At 36.7% G+C, this 21,636-nt stretch overlaps 1 protein-coding gene across 7 annotated transcripts in view; it reads right to left on the bottom strand.

Moving 5' to 3' along the window:
• Positions 1 to 21,636, bottom strand: part of PTPRM (protein tyrosine phosphatase receptor type M) — an 835,156-nt gene that overhangs the window by 460,653 nt on the left and 352,867 nt on the right. For all 7 annotated transcript variants that reach the window (XM_030810737.1, XM_030810732.1, XM_030810734.1 and 4 more), the window contains exon 5: positions 9,387 to 9,502. In XM_030810737.1, coding sequence (XP_030666597.1) covers positions 9,387 to 9,502 — 116 coding nt within the window. The remainder of the gene's footprint in view (positions 1 to 9,386; positions 9,503 to 21,636) is intronic.

Here is a 21,636-nt window from a genome sequence, read left to right as displayed (position 1 = left end):
AACCACTTGGACACCAAACCCCAGCAACACAAAATCTACCCATGTAACAAACCTGCATATGTACCCTCTGACCTAAAATAAAAGCTGGAAAGAAAAAAATAAAAATAAAAAGTCCAATTTCAAGTTGAGGCCAGGAGACCTCAAGGTTGCTATGGAGGAAGGGGCTCTCTACTGCCCTACCTGTTCCTGCCACATCCTACAGCACCTGTTGCTTACATCTTTTTTTTGGCTGAGTTAGATAATATCACAAAGGAAAAATTATTAATTAATTTCTTCTAGAGTATCCCTAGACATGTTATACTGTTTCATCAATATAAAAGAAATTTTTATTTTTAAATAAAGGTAATCCAAAATCATACTAAGTTAAAACATACGGTATACGCCTAAAGGTTTTCAGTAGCTTCAGTCTGATTGTTCAGTATGATATTATATAAATATAGATATAGATATTTAACTGACTAAAACAATAATGGATGTGATTTTAACTACTCCAAATTTTTTAGAGCAAATGGTTCCCATAGCAACTAAAGACAGTCCTCCTTTATGCATTTCTAGTATTTTCTGGGATGCTAAGTGATGTTAAATTTATGCTTTAATATATATGGCATAAAATACCCAAGTTAAGCTTGTGAAGGGAACCATAATTTTACTTCTTTTCATATCATTTTGTGGCTTTTATACATAATAACAAAATTGTTCTGAAATACACTTGTGATTTTTTTCCTTATAATCAGCAAATGAAACGAAAAGCCACCTAGAAAGGTTGACCAAAAGCGTATATCCATAACATGAAAGCCAAGGCAACATCGCATACATACAAAAACAACTTTAATTGTACATTCTGATCAATGCTATCATTTAAATTACATGATACTTATGAATTCATGAGGAACTATCTATGACTTTTTCTGCAGTACCAAAGATGCATTATGGTTACGATACAACATAGATGGCCTGGGTTCAAATCCGAGCTCTTGTGATTAGCAATGCACCACTGGAAAAGTCATTAAAACTTTCTAAGCCTCAGCCACTTCTTCTACAAATGGACATATAATAAAATTCTTGTAGGGATCAATGAAAAAAATGCCTGAACATCACCTACCAGAGTAACTAGCACATAGTAGTGTTCAGTAAATATAGTTGCAATCACTTTATTTCAAACACACCTGCTGAAGTCAGTAATATAAACACTGTTCCTATAATTTTTAATTTATTCATTCAAAAGCCAAATTCTATGGTAGATCAGTGAAACTGTTCCCATGAAAATCGTCGTAGGTTATAAAAATCTCAAGGTTTCCCTCCTTTCTCTCAGAAAAAGGTCTAAAATTATCTGAGCTCAAAAACAAAATATGAGCAATTTATTAGACTGGAGAAACATACTTTTTTCACAATTGCATAGCTCATATCCAGTTTGGTGGAATTATATGTCAAACTCTCAAAAGAAAAAAAATTATCAATCTCTAGGCCAACAGCTAAAAAACTGTTAACTCTAAGTAGTTTTTTTAAGAAAATTAAACTCCTCAAAGGAAGAGCTCAAATGGAATGACATTCTTTTTTTTTTTTTTTTTTTTTTGAGACGGAGTCTCGCTCTGTCGCACCCAGGCTGGAGTGCAGTGGCGCGATCTCGGCTCACTGCAAGCTCCGCCTCCCGGGTTCACGCCATTCTCCTGCCTCAGCCTCCCGAGTAGCTGGGACTACAGGCGCCCGCCACCAAGCCCGGCTAATTTTTTTGTATTTTTAGTAGAGACGGGGTTTCACCGTGTTAGCCAGGATGGTCTGGATCTCCTGATCTCATGATCCGCCCGCCCCGGCCTCCCAAAGTGCTGGGATTACAAGCGTGAGCCACCACGCCTGGCCAATTACATTCTTTACAAAAGGTGGATGGGACAGGTTTAATTCATCTATTACTATGACACAAGTATTGCCATTGTGCAAACTCAAATGGAATATCCTTATTAAAGGTATATTTCTTATGTTCATGGAGATCATGGAAAAAAATAAAGGTATATGTCTATAATGTTTAATGTGGATGCTGTGGCAAGAAAGTTTTTACAGGAAGAATTAGGAAAGAAGTTTTATGACAGAATAAGAAAACCTAGGCAAAGGGTACAAGAAATGAAGATTTAGGAAAGATGATATATTGACCATATTTGCTTCTAAAATTACTCCAACATATGCCTGTTTTTATTAATCAGTTTTTGTAACTCTGCATGATATTTGCCATATAGCCTGAAGCAGCAGAGGCACCACTACATTCTATGAATTGCCCCTCTCATCAAAGACCATCCTCTGAACAGGAACTTTAGGCCTAACGCAATCATCCCAGAGAGAAACGATTTCCTCTGTGCTTGTTTTCCTGCCCTAACTACAAATCTACTTTTGATGCTCACCTGAAGGAGCTACACGATTTGTTTGGGTAGCCAGTAAGCTCCATGCATTAGTAGGTATTCACTGAGCATTTTGCTATGTGACAAGCACTAGTTTAGGTGCTCGGTTGTACTAGCATTTTTAACAGTATAGCAGTCCCCCCTGTTCCATGGGAGATACATTTCAAGACCCCTAGTGGATGCCTGAAACCATGGATAGCTTCTGTCATGTCTTGCACACACAAACTTAATGCCTCCTTGTACATCTTAACTAAGCACTTACCATGCACTGTAGCTGTAAACTTTTGCAGTCTGAGGTACAACAGCAAAACTAGAACGAATTTATTTTTCCTTCTTCACAATTTCAAGTATAGAAGATTCTTTCTTACTGTAGATCTTAGCAAGCAGTGCATACAATTTTTTTCTTTCCTGATTAGGTTGAGCACTTTCACCTTTTCACTTGAAGGAAGCACTTTATGCCTTCTCTATGGCATATCCAATTGCCGTCATCACTACTCCTGTGCTTTGGGGCAATGGTTAAGTAAAGTAAGGGTGACTTGAACATAAGCATCGTGATCCTGAGACAGCCTATCTGATAACCAAGACACCTCCTTAGTAACCACTGGGTGGGTAGTGGGATTTGTTGGACAAAGGGGTGATTCATGTCCTCAGTGGGACAGTGTGGGACAGAGTAACTTTTCATCGAGCTGCTCAGAATGGTGCACAATTTAAAACTTATGAATTGTTTATTTCTGGAATTTTCCATTTGACATTTTCGGACCACATTTTCATCGACCACAGGTAACAGAAACCATGGAACGTGAAAATCTTGGATAAGAGGGGACTACTGTACTTTACAGTAACATCGTCTGATTTCCTTTTCTATTTGTGTAAACTAATGCATATTATGGAATCATTTTAAAAGGCTATTCTGGTGCATTACTTATAATAAATGCCCAGCTCTGCTTGCAAAACAGTAAAACTCTCAATTAAATTGTGCTATGATGGATTTTAAAGTTCTAAATTTAACACAGGTAAATCGCAGTAAATCTGAGACTATCAGGTTAAAAGGCTAATATTATTTGAGATGCAAGATCACTCAGTGAAGAAAAATGTCCAAGAGAAAAAATTCACACATTTGTAAATAAATAACAATACTTATACATAAGTATAAACATGTATATATATATACAGACATAAACATATTAGACATATAAAACTGACTTTCACTAATAAAATGGAGTTGCCTATAATAAACATAAAAACCGGATATACGATTGCACTAAAGTTTCCTACATTTTCTGGGCTTCCTTTTTCTCCTCAATAAAATTAGGAATTTAATTTGAAGATTGCTCCAAATTCAGAGGTTACATAATTGTGTAATTTTAAAAGGTAAGATATTTAAAAATGGTACGGACCTCTAACGTCTGTGAAGAGAAAGGGGTTATTTTCCAGGTTTCCATTGCCAACTGCTATTCACTCAACATGGACACCTCAACCCCTAGCCTGATCAAAGATCTGTTCATCCTTTGTTGAAAAGACGTCGCTTCTCCCCCCCGTCTTCTGCTCTTTGTCCTGGAGGCAGAACCTTTGTATTTCCCACCCACTCTGAATGTGATGTGGTTGCTAACAAGAGTAAGGAATGCAGGAACCTCTACAACAATTATAAGAAATGAATTAAAGAGCAGAAGTTACAAAAACACCAAAATGGGACCTCAGGCAGGGGAAGAGGAAGGCAGTGGCCCCCATGCCACAGGTCTTGTAACTGCACATGCATGAGTCATCTATAGGTACATAAACACTAGCTAGCTTTGGTTATCACCTTCATTTACTGAAAAGTATTATAAATAGAAAGTCCTGAGAGAAACAAGCAAATGTAGGCAAATAATATTTGGAATACTGAAGAAAGAACAATAAAGGTTTTAATACAACCATACATAGCTTAAAGGTCACAGACTACATAAAAAATATACAACATCAGAAGTTGCCCATCAGCAAACAAAAATTATTTATTTTTATTTATTTATTTATTTTTGAGACGGAGTGCAGTGGCACAATCTCGGCTCACTGCAACTTCTGTCTCCCAGGTTCAAGTGATTCTCCTGCCTCAGCCTCCTGAGTAGCTGAAACTACAGGCATGTGCCACCACACCCAGCTAATTTTTGTATTTTTAGCAGAGACAGGGTTTCACAATGTTGGCCAGGATGGTCTCGATCTGATCTCGTGATCCACCTGCCTCACCCTCTCAAAGTGCTGGGATTACGGGCGTGAGCCACTGCACCCAGCCAAGAAAGTACTTTCAAAAGTATAAAAGTGTACAGAAAGTATAAAAAGAAAATCTCAAATTCCATTTTCTCTTTTCAGTGTTATATATATACACACACATACACACAATATATGTATACAGACTCTGAGATATTTTCAAAATGTGGGCTCGAAAAGTGATCAGAAAGTTGATAGCAAAAATTACAGTAATATTTTGGGTGCTTGCATGATTTCCATAAATACATTTAATTTTAGTATCTCACACTGTTGCAGTCCATGTTTATATGAATAGATTGCCATATCCGATAACATATCACAAGTATCTTCAAGAACTGCATTGCATATAGGTTTTTCAATACAAGAAAAGAGTTCTACAGATGTTGTCTTCCTACTGTCTGGAAAATTTTTTAAAGTATTTTGTAGTTGTAACAATGGATGCGCTCACACACTGGGTCTTATTCTACTGCTCAGTGTTCCAGAAAAAAACAATCCCACTTGGCAACATAACCTGTGTGGTCCACAGATAAGACGAAGAAAATATAAACAGATGGGACACATCTGTTAATCATAAACATTTCTTCATTAGTGTCATCATCAGATTTATGTTATGTTATTGTGAAAGACTCTGACAAAGATTATATTTAATCTATATTTAAAAAAATCAAAACCTTGGCCATTTTTCACAGGTATGGATCATATGACATGTACTACATATAAACATTATTTTCTGTGGTCAGGATGGCACCTTGATATTAACGATGTAATACTGGTCACACCCAAATTCTTCTATCAAAGCGTAAGTGCATAATGCCTATTCGCCTACCTTCCAAATTCAAGAAGACGGTATAGTAGAGTGGAATTACTTAGAGGTGAAATAAAAGTAAATAAACAGAGTTGTATTATTGCCAGCTATGCCATTTTTCTTTGTGACCCAGGACAATTCTAAACTTCCAGCTCCTCTTCTATAAAACAGATAAACCACCGTGGGATACAACCATGAAACTTTGTGCAGAATACCTATTGTGGGCCTCAAAAGACTGCAACACAAGTAGTAAAAATTATTGTAAATAGGTCGGGCATAGTGGCTCACATCTGTAATCCTAGCACTTCGGGAGGCCAAGGCAGGTGGATTGCTTGGGCCCATGAGTTTGAGACCAGCCTAGGCAACATGTTGAAAACCTCTTTCTACAAAAAATACAAAAAATTAGCCACACGTGGTGGTGCACACCTGTAGTCCCAGCTACCCAGGAGGCTGAGGTGGGAGGATCATCTAAGCCCAGGTGGTAGAGGCTGCAGTGAGCCGAGATCATGCCACTGCACTCCCGCCTAGGTGACAGAGTGAGACCCTGTCTCAAAAAATATTGTAAATGATTATATTCAAAAACACCAATGTATCCCAAAGATGTATTATTAATTTCTAAATATTGACTCACTCTTGAGAGAGATTTCAATCACAGAAAAAACTAAAAATAAGTTTTTTCTTCAATTTTCTGCCTGGATCTCAGGATTATTTTGAGGACCCAAATGAGTTTACATGCAGACAGGCATTAGTGTATTACAACTCTAGATTAGAAAGACCTGGTCCATGACGAAAGGTTTACATGTCTTCACAACCTCTAAAGAATGGCCTGAGAAAATGTTCAAGGGGGAGTGAGGGGTCCTGGGCAAGAGGGCAGGAAGGGCTGTGCAAAACCAGCATCTGCTGAAAACCTTCATCACTACTGGAAACTGCTTTGTACACATATAGATTAATAGAAACCACCCTTGCAGGTGAAGGACACAGGTCTTATTTCATAAGCTATTAATAAAATAAACATTTCCCCACAAAATGCCTACCCAACCAGGGAAAATAAATTATTTAACAGTAAAATTATTCTAACATCACAAAGATTCACTAACCAAATAGTGTCCTGATTCCAGGATAAAGTAAGTTTCAGTAAAAAGCTCAAAGTCACAACAGTTCTATCTGTGTCGTCTCCTTCTTGACAGTGCAGTGTAGAAAGCTGCAGGGCAATAAATGGTCACTGAGGACAAGAGGTGTCAGAAAAGACTCAGCAAGAGAAAAAGAAAGGCATTAAGGGACCGATTGTGAAAACAACTACCAACACCATCATTCAAATCTAATGAGAAAAAATTCAAAGATCAGTACATGGAAAATTAAACGTTGGGGTCAAACTGAGGCAACTGAATACAGGTACCAGTTATACGTTATGTCTGCCTTCTTTCTTTCCTGATTAGGAATGTGTGTTGTATTTTTTGCTTCACACTAGTAATTTTCAACCCTGGGTGCACACTCGAATCACTTGGAGAGTCTTTAATAAAACATTGCATGCTGGGCCCCACCCTAGACCAACTAAATGAGAATCTGGAAATAGACAAGACATTTGTGGAAAAAAAACAAACCAAAACAAACCAAAACCCTTCCAAGTTGTTCTATAGTAGAGTCAGGGCTGAGAACTTTGCATTTAGACCCTTTGTTTTTCAAACCCCAAAATTGTAAGTAGCTTTCTCCATACCACATGACAAATTATCTTTAAAACAAAGTTCCTGGATGTGTAGGAAGTAGTGAAAGATTCCCAACCCAAATAAGTGCTCAAGTTTAAGCAGGGGCACACCAAGTCCAGGACATTTGCAAAAATAAAGAGAGCAAATCATGTCCTCAACAAACCTTAAATTCTTGGGAATATCTAAGATGACTCTGTTGAGGCGAGAGCTTAGACTTAATATCGTATTTATATTGTGTTCTCTAGACTTAATATAGTATTTATATTGTATTCTCTCAAGTAATATCATAAATATTAGGAGCAAAACATATTTTTCCACAAATAATTAAGATTTCTAGAGATAAAGGAACAAATAGTTTCATTTTTATAAGGTACTTAATACTCTGTGGAAAATGTCAATAGAAGATGTTTGTCTCATCATTAATTACCACAGATGGCCAATCTTGACTGTGTTTAATGCCAAATAGCCATTATCTGAGAAAACAATTCTGTATTCTAACATCAAGAGTTTAAAACAACTGGGATGTAGGTTAAAAAGAGAAAAAAATTTTGAATACTGAGGACAGTTTTCACAAGCTGCAAAAAGCTCTTAAGTTAGCAGTTACAAAACTTTTACAGACAAAGAAGAAAGTAAAGATGAACTTGGAATATACAATATAATCCTCTGCATACACTTCCTGGCCAGCAAAGTCTCTAAAAGGGACAGTAGGATATGAAAAAATAGAGTGACACTGGACAGAGGGGTGGAACATCCTGGCAGAGAAAACAACAAGAAGCCTCTCCAGAATGCATTTCCCATATGACAATTCATTGCGGATTAATCTTGGGACAGTACACTCAAATGTCTCCCATTTTCCCCAGAAAGAGAAGAATAAAAATACTATTGGGCTGGGTGCAGTGGCTCACACCTGTAATCCCAGAACTTTAGGAGGCCAAGTCAGGAGGGTCACTTTAGGCTAGGAGTTTGAGACCAGACTGGGCAACAAAGGAAAATCCATCCCTATAAAAATGACAAAATAATTACTCAAGCATGGTGGCATGTGCCTGTAGTACCAGCTACTTGGGAGGCTGAGGCAGGAGGATCACTTAATCCCAGGAGGTTGAGTGAGATGGTACCACTCTACTGCATCCTGGGCAACAGAGAGAAACCCTGTCTCTAAGACAAATACAAAACAAAACAAATGACTACTGATTTACATTGCAGTGATTAAAAGGAATAAAGGATTTAGAAATTACAGAGTGTCACATGAAGTCTCCCATCACAATCATAATTACACTGCGAGGCATGACAGGAGGTGGAGAGATGGCACGTGCAGAGACAAGGCCAGCATGCGTGATGAAGCGGAAGCCAGTGTGGAGCACAACTGCGTACACAGAAGGGTTAAAACCCGAAGGACAGTTCAACTCAGTAGCAAAAACTAAAAATAAATAGATAATACTTTAAAAAAAAAAAGAAAAAGAAATCCACACAAAACAAAACAAGGAAGGATAAGGACAAAAAATCAACACTACTCAAGATGAAAAATGAGCACCCTCCAGATTAATGCTTAAAAGGAAGAAACAAGAACGCAATTGGAGAATACCAAGGCAGGGGAAACCCCAAACCTAGAGCTTAAAGAAGTGGGTGGCACTCTGGTTAGAAGGGACAGGCAATTTAATCCCACTCATTCTGTCAGGATTCCTGAGAGCATGGATGTATCCACGCAACCCTCTGCTATGCAAAACACATACGGTGGAATTTGAATAATTACAAAACAAGTCACACAATTGATCACTACACGAAAAACATATAATTTAAAAGCTCAAAAGTAAAATAAGTATTATTAACATCTAAGTTTAAGCTTACAGCTTGGAAATTCAAATGACAAAAAGGCCTATGAAGTGTTGTATGGTGTGTATGTGTGTAAGAGAGAGAGAAAGAGACTCTTTAGATTTTTCTCAAGAGGAAGACTTAGGAGAAGAGTGTCATATTTTTTAATTTAATAAACTGCCGTATAAGCAATTTGACAGTCAGATCTTCCAAGCAAGATGACTAAGCATAAGCAAAGGAAAAAAAAAAAAAAGAAACTCACAAAAGGTGTGTAAACAAAAATAATTAGCTTTTATATATTACTAAGTAATCTGGTTACTTATTAACAAAGAAGGAAACTCTTACACTAGGACCTGAGTCTGTTTCTCTGGGTTCCTCCTCCAGGGTGAATGTATTCTTCCCTCTGGACTCTCAAAAACTGGTGAAAACGAGTTACTGTACCTGTAACCAGAGCCTGTCTCCTGCCACGGTCCTGCCGATGGCACTGCACTGGAAGGTAGCAAACTGGCCGGCATTAACTTCCACATTCTGAATCCGCAGGAAGTGAGGAGTCCTGGCTACATAAAGAAAAAGAATGAAAGATATTAAAAGTGGAGATTTGTAACTAATATATATGTCTTCTTCAATCTATCCGCCATTTTTGGCCTTTCAATTTTGTTCGCCTTGGGAAAAAAATAATGCTTTTGCTTCTATGAGCTTTAAAGATTTAACTATAATTTTTAAAAAATCATAAGAGGTTTTGGTATGTTGTGTAGAAGAATAACAAAAAGCCAAGCATTCTGGAAGAGAACGAAACAGAAAGCAGATATTTTATTGCTCCTGCTGTGCAAATTATCATAGCTCAGCAGTCTTCTTGTAATAACATCTGTATTAATAAAGATTATGCTGAAACCTAATTGATGTTTTGAACAAAAACATATTAGATATTTATACTGGCAACATGAAAAGAACAGTAAGAAGTTAAATGATGTTGTCAAGGAAGCTTTTCAAGCCAAGTACACAGCTGTACATAATATTATTTTAATACAACTAACTGGTATGCAGCATTACTTATGTAATATTTTTCAGCTACCAAAAATACTACTCCTTTAGACACACTCTGTGAAATGATGCTGAGACTGCCATAGCATAGCAATGTTTGCTGATTCTTATTTCCAATTCAAGAACTAAGAAGGATTCCAAATGGTGAACACCATTGTCTCATAATGTACATTGTCCATATGGGACAGCTGTTTAAATAAAGGATTATTCTATTTGGTATGAGAAGCACAGACCAATTTCTGCATCACACTGAAAACAGGTGTCCAGGAACTAGGATGGAAATCAGGACTTAGATTTTATGAAAATTCTACTTTTACGAAAACATTCCCTTATTATAACAATGATAGAGTGAAAGAGTAACAAAGCGGGAAGGGTGGGCACAGAAGAGTGCTTTCCACAGAAGAGGTGGGAAGCAAAGAGGATGATCATACCTTCTGAGAGAGACAGATAAATCTGGATAATAACTAGAATACATCTGTTATGCCTTGCCAGCTTTTCCCCACTGCAAATGTGTCTTCAGCCATGTCTAGGCAGCTTCAAAAAAGGGTGCCCCACTACTGGGTAGCAAAAGATTACAAACTAGTGCTCATATTAGCCTGGGCAGAATGTAATTAGGAATGGAAGTTGAGTTACTACTTCAGAACAAAGAACAAAGAAAAACTTAATTTAATGTCAAAAACACACAGGAAAGCCCCATTATTAATTTGGAGGCCACTAATAATTCAGACAAAGTATTCATGATGCTCAGCATGCAAAATGTTCTAAATAACTTTCAACAAAGCAATATAACCATGGACCACTGTTTCTTAATACTAATAGATTAATATACAACTCTATGATCTCTGCTTTTCACTGACTTAATCAAATTACCCCTTGCTCAAGAATAACATAATTCTGTGTTTTTAAAAGATCTCTGTAAAAAGTCCCTAAATGAATTTCTCTTTTAGTCTTTGTTCCTGAAAAAGTCAAAGACCCATTGTTTTTAGAAAATGGAACAAGGTAACCTTTATTGGGTACTTATGTGCCAGAAACTTTTCCATTGAGTACTCACAAATGTTCTGTGAGGGAGATATTTTCTCCATTTCCAAGATGGGGAACACTTATGGGTACTTAGCTAGTAAGTGTAAGAAAAAGAACAAACTCCAGTATATCCAGTTCCAAACACCAGGCTCGGTTTACGAAGCCACAGTGCCTCTCCCCAGATTTCCCACCATCTGTGCCTTTCCTTATCTCTTCATCCCACTTGCAGTGGCTCCCCTGGGTCTGCCTGCTGGAATTTTCAAGGCATTTCTCAAATGCTGTTCCTTCCATGAAGCTTCTGTAGATTCGCTCACCTTGTGGTTAGGCCTTCTAATATCACAACGGCCACAGCGCTTGATGCAACAGAACTTGATGTTATCGCCTCACACACAGCAGATACTCATTATCATCATTAAATTCATATTACTTAAAATTATTAAAACTACCCACCTATCCTTAAAGACTGTTCATTTTAGATTTCAATTTCTGTAGAATTCGACTCTCTCACTCTCATCTGATATTAACGAAATTTTACCATACGAAAAACTTTATAATCATTATAATTTTAGGTTTACCTACACCACAAGTCCCCAACGTGAATAGAGTTCACTAAGAATTTTAAGATTTAACTCAATTAATAGGAATATATTAGAAGCCAAAAGCTGTTTTCTTGTCAAGGAAATTTAAACAAATTTCTTTTAATAAATCCATTTTAGTACATGTGTCATTAACTGGAAACATTAAAAACAATTCCCCCGTGAAATAATTCTAAGCATACTCCCAAAGCTGTGCAAGCTGAAGCTGATGACTTGATAAAACTTCAAAAGATTAATCACCACCACTGTGTGGGCCACTCAGAAAGCCCACTGGAATACCTGCCTCTTCCACATTCTGCTCAGGGAGTAACCGTGGCTGTGACACTACTATCATCACTGAAGACGCTTCAAATCCAACACCCAGAAATCACAACTGGCTGCCTTCTGGACTCAGAATCTGAGTTTATAGTTTGCTCCAACCATTATTCTTTGATTTCTTTTTGTTTCCTTGTTCTAATCTAAATTTGCTCTCTTTTATAGATCTCTTACCTTGCAATTTATAACACAAATATCTCTGCACAGCAATCAACCCACTTTCTTTTTTTGAAGGAACTTCTACATAGGGAAAATACGGGGACCCATTCAGATCCCCAGAGTTGGTATAAAGATTATTTTAAAGTGAAAACATTTGAGCAAAAGAAGATGCAGAAAGAAATCTTATCTGAACTTCAAGTAGTTGACTAAAACAGACCTTTCCCAGAAAAAATAGTTGCCATTAACTCCCCTGTAAGGGAGTTACCTAATTCAGCTCCCAGGTAGACAAACTGCCTGTTGCCATTACCATCAAAAAGCCTGATAGAACTTTCTACATTTTCCCACTGAAGCCCTAAAACCACTCCCCATCTTTTGTTAAATGTGGAATATAAACCTTTATCTCTGGTTATTTAGTGAGTTTTCCATTGCTGGGAACTCTGGCCTGCAAATGTGAAAATAAACTTTGTCTTTTCTTCAATTAATCTGTCTCTTGTCAGTTAATTTGCAGGTCCCCAACCACTGTACCCAAATCAGAAAAGGAAAAGTTTTCCTTCCAATGATATCTAAGGACAATGCCTTGAAGCCTCATTCCACATGCTGACCAACCCCCGCCTTCCATCTCCCTGCGGAGTGTTAAAGGCTGAAGTTACCTGGCACACTCAGAACAATAGGTTCTCTCCCTGGTGCTGATCTCTCCAGTGGATTTCCCAGACACCTAATCCTGCTCTCCTCCAGCTACAGGTTACTACAGCAAGCTAGGTCTCTAACACAAGGTGTCTGAGTATGTAGCCATTTCTCAGGATAACTTGGGTTAAAGGGGTATTGCACTCGGGGCCCCTATTCTAAATTTTACCCCGCTCAGTTAAGCTGGTCAGTTCCGAGCCTGTGCTGAAGGGTTGTTAAATATTTTCAGTATGACTCCTGGTGTATCGCAGCAGAATTATGCTACTAAAAGGCAGTGCTGTTGGCACCTAGAAAGCAGAGGCTAGAGACGCTGCTAAAATGTGCCGGATAGCCCCCACGACAAAAAATTAGCGGGTGCCAAAATCTCAATAGCACCAAGGTTGAGAAACCCTAACACATATCATACATAAACAAGTTTACTGAAACATCCCCCATTATTGAACACTGAGGTTTGTTTCCATTACATATAATGCCAAGATAAAAGTTTTCATAATTAAAACCTTTATTTTTTCCATAAGTTAAACTATTAGAAATTACTAATTAAAAAATACATGCATTTTTGCCAGTTCTGAAATGGTGGCATAGAAGCAAGTTGGCTTCACTCACTCCCACAAAAAATAAATAAATATACAGCACAGAGATTATCACCAGCAATACCCAAGAACTCAAATATGAGGATGAGACTATTCCAGGGGCCAGAGACACGAAAAATTTCTGAGCAGAGGGAAGAAAACCAGACTTCAATATCTGTGAAACCTCAACCCCCAATCTGCCCAGCAGAAAGTATCTGGAAAATTTCCTCTGACTCATAATTTCTACATTGGAAAAAAATGAGGTCAAAGTGAGTAAACAATTTTCCCACTATTGTGGATTGCCTGGCAGGAAATCTGTCCCTTCCCCAACCCAATGGAAGCATCGAAAGTGCCTGAAGGGAGAAATATCCCTAAGGACAGAGACAAAGGTAGGGGGCAGCAGGACTGCCACCCCAGCATTAGAAACTTTATCTGTAACTTGGCCAAAGGGATGCCAAATCAGAGTGGCTGTTAAGCAGCACCTCACTGTAGGAGAATTGTTCATCCTTTCTGCACAAACCCTTAGCCAGCCTTCCCACACTACTGGTATATCCCTTTTGGGACCTCCCAAATTCAGGGAAAGTAGCACTCTCATTGTTTACCATAACTGAGGCAAACTTTGGCTTAAGGTGTCATCTAGTGCCAAAAATTAGGCAGTAACCTAGCAGAGGAAAAAAAGGGAAATCAACAGGTAAATTACAAAGAAGCTCTAAGCAAAAATATCCAATAAAAACCAAAACAAGCCAGACTGGGAAGACTGGAATAAATAACCAACCCTTTAATGCAAAGACATAGACATACATCCACAAGAAACAAAAACAAATGAGGAACCACAGCCTCTACAAATGGACAAAGCAAGAAACCAGTGACTGACTTGAACAAGATGGTGATATGTGAACTTTATAACTAAAAACTCAAAATAGCCATTTTAAGGAAATTCACTGATCTCTAAGAAGCCACAGAAAAGCAATTCAGAAACTTATCAGAGAAACAAACAAACAAAACAGAAATCTTGAAACAAAGAAATACATTTGCTGAATTAAAAAATTCATTAGAGGCCGGGTGTGGTGATGCACGCCTGTAATCCCAGCACTTTGAGAGGCTGAGGAGGGCAGATCACGAGGCCAGGAGATAGAGACCATCCTGGCTAACACAGTGAAACCCTGTCTCTACTAAAAATACAAAAAACTAGATGGGCATGGTGGCAGGCGCCTGTAGTCCTAGCTACTCAGGAGGCTGAGGCAGGAGAATGGCATTTACCGGGAGGCGAAGCTTGCAGTGAGCCAAGATCGCGCCACTGCACTCCAGCCTGGGCGACAGAGCAAGACTCTGTCTCAAAAAAAAAAAAAAAAAATTCATTAGAGGCTCTTAACAACAGAATGGGTCAAGCAGAGGAAACAATCAGCGAATCTAAAGACAGCTATTTGAAAATTTACAGTCAGAGAGGCAAAAAGAAAAAAATGAAAAGGAACAAAGATTGTCTACAAAATACTGAAAAATACCTCAAAATATCAAATTTAAGAATTATTGGTGCTCAAGAGGTAGTTGAGCAACAGCAAGGGGCAAAAAGCTTATTAAAAAAAATAAATTACAGAAAACTTTCCAAAACATGAAAGAGATAAATATCCAGGGACAGAAAGTTCAGAGAACACCAAAGAGATTCAACTCAAATAAGGCTACCCCAAAAGATATAATGATTAGACTCTCAAAGGTTAAAGACAAAGGGATTATCCTAAAAGTAGCAAGAGAAAAGAAGCAAATAACATATAAAGGAATCAGGGTTCATATGGCAACAGAACTCAATGAAAACAGGAGTGTATAAGAAGATATTTTCAAAGTGTGGAAAATTTTTTTAAATTGCCATCCAAGAATACTGCAGCCACTAAAGCTATCCATAGAAAAATAAAGGTCAGATAAAGTCTTTCCCAGACAAACAAAAGTTGAGAAAATTCATCACTATTAGATCTATCTTACAAGAAAGGCTAAAGGGAATTCTTCAATCTGAAAGGAAATAACATTAATATGCAACAAGAAAACATGTAAAAGTATATAAAACCCACTGATAATATTAATATACAGACAAATCCAGAATATTCTAACACTGTAGCTGTGGTGTGCAATCTACTCGTAACTATTATGAAGCCCAAAAGACAAATCTATCAAAAACAGTAATAGGTATGGCAACCCGTTAAGAGATAGGCAATATAAAAATATGCAAATTGAAACAACATAAATTCAAAATGTGAGGGGGATGGAGTTAAAGCATAAAAGCATTTTTTTCATTTTTCTGTCCTTTTATTTGTCATCAAAGATAAGTTGTCATCTCTTTAAAATAACTTATATCTGTAAGATATATTTTATAAGCCTAATTGTAACAACAATGCAAAAACCTATAATAGATTCATTACATATAAAAAACAACAAATTAAAACATGTGACCAGAGAAAATCATTTAACTACAAAGTAGTAAGAAAGGAAGAAAGACAAGAACTACAAAACAACCAGAAATTAAGCAACAAAATGGCAGTAGTAAGTCTTTACTTAATAATGACATTGAATGTAAATGGAGCAAATTATCCAATCAAAAGGCATAGAGAGGCTGAATATATAAAAAACCAAGACATAATTAAATTCTTCCTACAAGAAATCCACCTCAACTATAAAGGCACACACATAGGTAAGACAAAGTGAAGTGGGTGGAAAAAGATATTCCATCTAACTGGAAAACAAAAAAGAGGAGGAGAATCTATGTTTATTTCAGATAAAATAGAGTACAAATCAAAGACTATAAAACAAAAATGGTAATTATATAATGATAAAGGGATTGGTTAAAAGGATAAAACAATTATACATATTATACACCCAACACCAGAGCTCCCAAGTATATAAAGCAAACATAGATCTAAAGAGAGAGATAAACTGTAATACAGTCATAGTAGGGAACATCAACAGACCAATCATTCAGACAGAAAGTCAACAAAGAAACATTAGAGTTAAACTACACGCTATGCCAAATCGTCCTAACTGACGTCTACAGAACATTTCACCCACATGCTATGGAATACACTTTCTTTTCACTAGTACATACAAAATTATCCAGAACAGAACATATCTTAGGCCAGAAAACAGGTCTCAACAAATTCAAAAAAGTAGAAATAATATGAAGTATCTTTTCTGACCTCAGTGGAATAAAACTAGAAATCAGTAACAAAAGGAACCTCAGAAAATACACAAACACATGGAAATTTAAAAACATGCTAGTGAACAACCAATCGAAGAAATTAAGAAGAAAATCCCATAGGTTTAGGTATGTTGTATTTCTGTTATCATTTGTTTCAATAATTTTTAAAATGACAATACTACTCAAAAATTACAAATTCAATGGAATCCCTATCAAAATACCAATGCCATTCTTAACAGAAATAGAAAATATAATGCTAAACTTTATATGGAACCAGAAAATATTCCAAATAGCCAAAGCAAGCCTGAGCAAAAAGAAAAAAGCTGGAGGCATCATACTACCTGATTTCAAAATGTAGTATAAAGCTTTAGCAACCAAAACAGCATGGCACCAGCATAAAAACAGACACATAGATCAATGCAACAGAACAGAGAACCCAGTAATAAATCTATGCATTTGTAGCCAACTTGTCTTTGACAAAGGTGCCAAGAGTATACAACGGAGAAAGGACAGTCTCTTCAATAACTGCTGCTGGGAAAACAGGAGAACCATATGCAGAAAAAGGAAACTAGCCTCCTCTGTTTCAACATCTACAGAAGTCAAATCAAAATAGACCCAAAGATTTAAATCTAGGACCTGAAGCTATGAAACTACTAAAAGAAAACACTGGTGCAACACTCCAGAACATTGGTCTGGGCAAAGAATTTTTGTGTAAGACCTCAAGAGCAACCAAAACAGAAACAGACAAATGGGACTGCATTAAGTTAAAAAGCTTCTACACAGCAAAGGAAATAATCAACAAAGTGAAGGGAGCCCACGGAATGGGAGAAAATATTTGCAAACTATCCATTTGACAGAGGACTAATCATCAGAATATACAAGAAGCTCAAATAACTCAAGCAAAAATACAAATAGTCCAATTTAAAACTGGACATTCAAGTAGCTGTCTTCAGATTCACTGATTCTTTCCTCTGCTTGACCCATTCTGTTGTTAAGTATGAGCCTCTAATGAATTTTCTCATAAGACATGAAAATTGCCAACAGGTACAGGAAAAAAATGTTCAACCTCACTAATCATCAGAGAAATGCAAGTCAAAACAAAAATGAACTATCACATTACTCCATTTACGATGGCTTTTATCAAAATGACAGGGAGTAACAGATACTGGTGAGCAGGTGGAGAAAGGGAAACCCTTTTACAGTGTTGGTGGGAATATAAATTAGTATAGCCCCTATGAAAAACTGCATTGAGGTTTCTCAAAAAACTAAAAATAGAACTACCATAAGATCCAGCAATTCCACTACTTGGTATATATCCAAAAGAAAGGAAATCAATATATCAAAGAGATATCTGCACACCTATGTTTATTGCAGCACTATTCATAATTGCCAAAATATGGAGTCATCCTAAGTGTCCATCAATAAATAATAAAGAAAACATGATACACATACACACACACACACACACAAACACAATATCTCCTATTACATTATGGAATATTATTCAGCCACAAAAAAGCATGAAATCCTGTCATTTGCAGCAACATGGATGGTACTGGAAGGCCTTATGTTAAGTGAAATAAACCAAGCACAGAAAAACAAATAGAACATATTCTCACTCTTATGTTGGAGCTAAAATAGTGGATCTCATGAAGATACAGAGTAGATTAATGGTTACCAAAGGCTGGGATGGATAGGGGGCGTGGGGGTGCAGAATGAAGAGAAGTTGATTAATGAGTACAAATACACACTTATTAGAAATAAAATTTAGTGCTTGAAGATCAACAGGGTGACCACAGTTTGCAAAATCTACTGTATATTTCAAAATATCTAGAAGATAATAACAATTCAAATTTTTCTAGCATAAAGACAATAGTTAAGGTGATGGATATCCCAATTACACTGCTTCCATTTTTACAAATTGTATACACGTATTAAATTATCACATGTACTCCCAAATATGCACTTATATTATGTATCAATAAAAAATATATATATATATTTTTAGATGGAGTCTCACTCTGTCACCCAGGCTGGAGTGCAGTGGCGTGATCTGGGCTCACTGCAACCACTGCCTCCCAGGTTCGCGCCATTCTCCTGCCTCAGCCTCCTGAGTAGCTGGGACTACAGGTGCCTGCCACCACGCCTGGCTAATTGTTTTTTGTATTTTTAGTACAGATGGGGTTTCACCGTGTTAGCCAGGATGGTCGCGATCTCCTGACCTCGTGATCTGCCTGCCTTGGCCTCCCAAAGTGCTGGGATTACAGGTGTGAGCCACCGTGCCTAGCCAAAGATAATTTTTAAAACACACATTTTAAAAGACATTTGACATAAATTGTCAAACTGCTTTCCATAAAAGCTTATAACAATTCACATTTTTACCATCAGGGTACGAAAGAGCTTTTTCACCACCTTTTCAAAAGTACCTTGTCATTCGCTGCAGCATGGATGTGCCTAGAGTATATACATGATGTTAAGTGATAAAAGCCAGGCACAGAAGGACAAATACCACATTCTCACTCATGTAAGAGAGATAAAAAAGTTGATCTCAGAAGTCAAGAGTGGTTACTAAGGGGTAGGAAAGGTAGGGCGTAGAGGGACAAGGAGATGTTGGCTAATGAAAACAAAATTACAGTTAGATATAAGTATTAATAAAGTTACAGTGTTTTACAGTACTGTAGGGTGACTATAATTAACAATAATTTCTTGTATATTTGCAAATACCTATTAATAGAAGAAAGGATATGGAATGTTCCCAGCACAAAAAAAATGATAAATGTTTGAGGTGATAAGCTAATTAACCCTGACTTGATCATTACACATTGTATACATGTTTCAAAATTTCACTCTATACCTCATATATATGTATAATTATGTGTTGATTTATTTTTTGTTTTTATTATTTAAAATAAAATAACATTTTTTAAAAAAGGAAAAGGACTCAGCTCTTTCCCCCTCTGTCTGCCATGTGAGGACACAACAAAAAAGATGGAAGTCTGCAACCCAGAAGAGGGTCCTCACCATAACCTGACTGTGTTGGCACCCTGATCTCAGACTTCCAGGCTCCAGAACTGTGAGAGGTATATTTCTGCTGTTTATTTAAAAAAATACAGTAAGTACTAACTTCTATAATCTTTCTTGAGAAAGTTATAAAATACAAACACTCTGCTCTATCAGCAAATGTAATAGTTAAAAAATAATGTGAACATGAGAATTGTCGCTGGTTCTGCTAAAGGTGTGTTCATCTATGGTATGCCCAGTTTTGGAATATCACTTTCTTTTAAAGTTTTGTATCTTAATGGATTTAAGGGGTCCAAGTGCAGTTTTATTCCTTGGATATACTGCATAGCAATGAAGTCTGGATTTTTAGTGTACCCATCACCTGAATTGTGTACATTATTCACCATAGGTAATTTCTCATCACTCACCTCTTTCCCCGTCCCACCTTTCAGGGTCTCCAATATCTATTATTCTTTTATGTCCATATATACACATTGTTTAGCTCCCACTTGTAAGTGAAAACGTGTAGTTTTTGTTTTTCTGTTTCTAAGTTATTCCACTTAACAAAATGACTGTGAGATCAGATTTCTCCAAGAACATGAAAGTCAAACTTTCTGCTAATGGTGTAAATTTTTTCAGTAAATATTAAAGGCTTATATAATCTTCCAAACTTTTAAGATGCCTAGATTCCCCTTGTTTAGTACTATAAATCCTAGAACCATTTTCAGGTGGCAAGTAGCTTAAGGCTGATACTATTTTAAGATTTAGATTTCAGCAAATTTGTGTTCAAGCATCAATACTCCCTTCAGTCCTTTACTATCTCTGAATATATACAAAAGTTCTTAAACCTAAATCTTCACAAAATTTTTTTATCTGTAAAATAGAGATTTTTTAAAAGTACCTATTTCGTAGTGTTGATATAAAGAATAAACAAGTTGATGAAGCCAAGGCGTTCTCTGTGCTTCGTACTTAGCCCACAAAAATGTTCCTTACTATTTAAAATAACTTATCTGTCACTGGAACCTGGAAAAGAGCCCAAGAAAAAGAGCTCTACAGCCAGAAAAGTGTAGATCCCATGCTGAGCTGTATGCTCTGACTCTTGCCATACTACTTTAATTAACATCAGGTGTATACCACCTTCAGAATAGAAATTTCAATCTATCTCATTATTCAAAAAGAAACATTCTCTCTCTCTCTCTCCAAATTTATAGGCCCATTTGTCTCCTGGATACCCTTTCAAAATGCTATGCCAGCTTTCTTCTAAAACCTGTAGGAGATTTAAAAACTAAATATCTTCCATGAATAATAAACAGGTTCTTAGTACAACCCTCCTATCCTCTCATTGCTTCCATATTCTGTTGCTTCTTACTAAGAAAAAATAGAGGTTTTCGGGTATTAATTGATCTCAAATAAGCCTTTGATCCCAAAGCCAAGAATTATCATTGACCAAGATACAAATTGTTTTGTAGATGTTTCATTATTATTGATTCTTCAGTCTGCATAAAAATACTAGCAACAAAATGAGAGAAGAGTAATTTGTGAGATCAAAGTGCAAATTGAAGTGGAACAAGAGGACTATGTCCTAACCCCCTTTTGCTTTAACTTACATTTTAATGTAATGGCATAGGTGGAAATGTACGGGATGCATGCCCAACCACCAGAATAAACAGAGTTAATATTTCTCTCTATTGGTGTAACATATCATCACAAACAAGGAAGCGAATTGCTGCCAAAAAGAACAGCCTGGTACTGCTTACTCTAACACTGAGAACCAATATATTTTGCAAACATTTCTGGAATTTAATGATGGACATACAACTAAACTTCCCCATCTAGGATATCAATCATTTTAGCTATTTAGAGGTTTACCATTAGCAGCTAACCAATTCTAGCAAGTCTATCACAATGTAGTGCCTAATAATAATAATAATAGCTAACATTAATTAAATTCTTAGAATGTGGTAAGCATTGTGATAAATTCTATATGTACATTAACTAATGTAATCCCTATATTTACTCAGTGAGAAAAACATTATTATCTTCTTATACAAATGAGATTATAGGTCCAAAAACGCCAAGTAATTCCTGTGATAGAAGCAGAAAATTTTTCTCTTAACATGTTT

Source organism: Nomascus leucogenys, chromosome 4, assembly GCF_006542625.1.
Source record: "Nomascus leucogenys isolate Asia chromosome 4, Asia_NLE_v1, whole genome shotgun sequence".
NCBI lineage: Eukaryota > Metazoa > Chordata > Mammalia > Primates > Hylobatidae > Nomascus > Nomascus leucogenys.
This window is presented reverse-complemented; position numbering and strand designations above follow the sequence as displayed.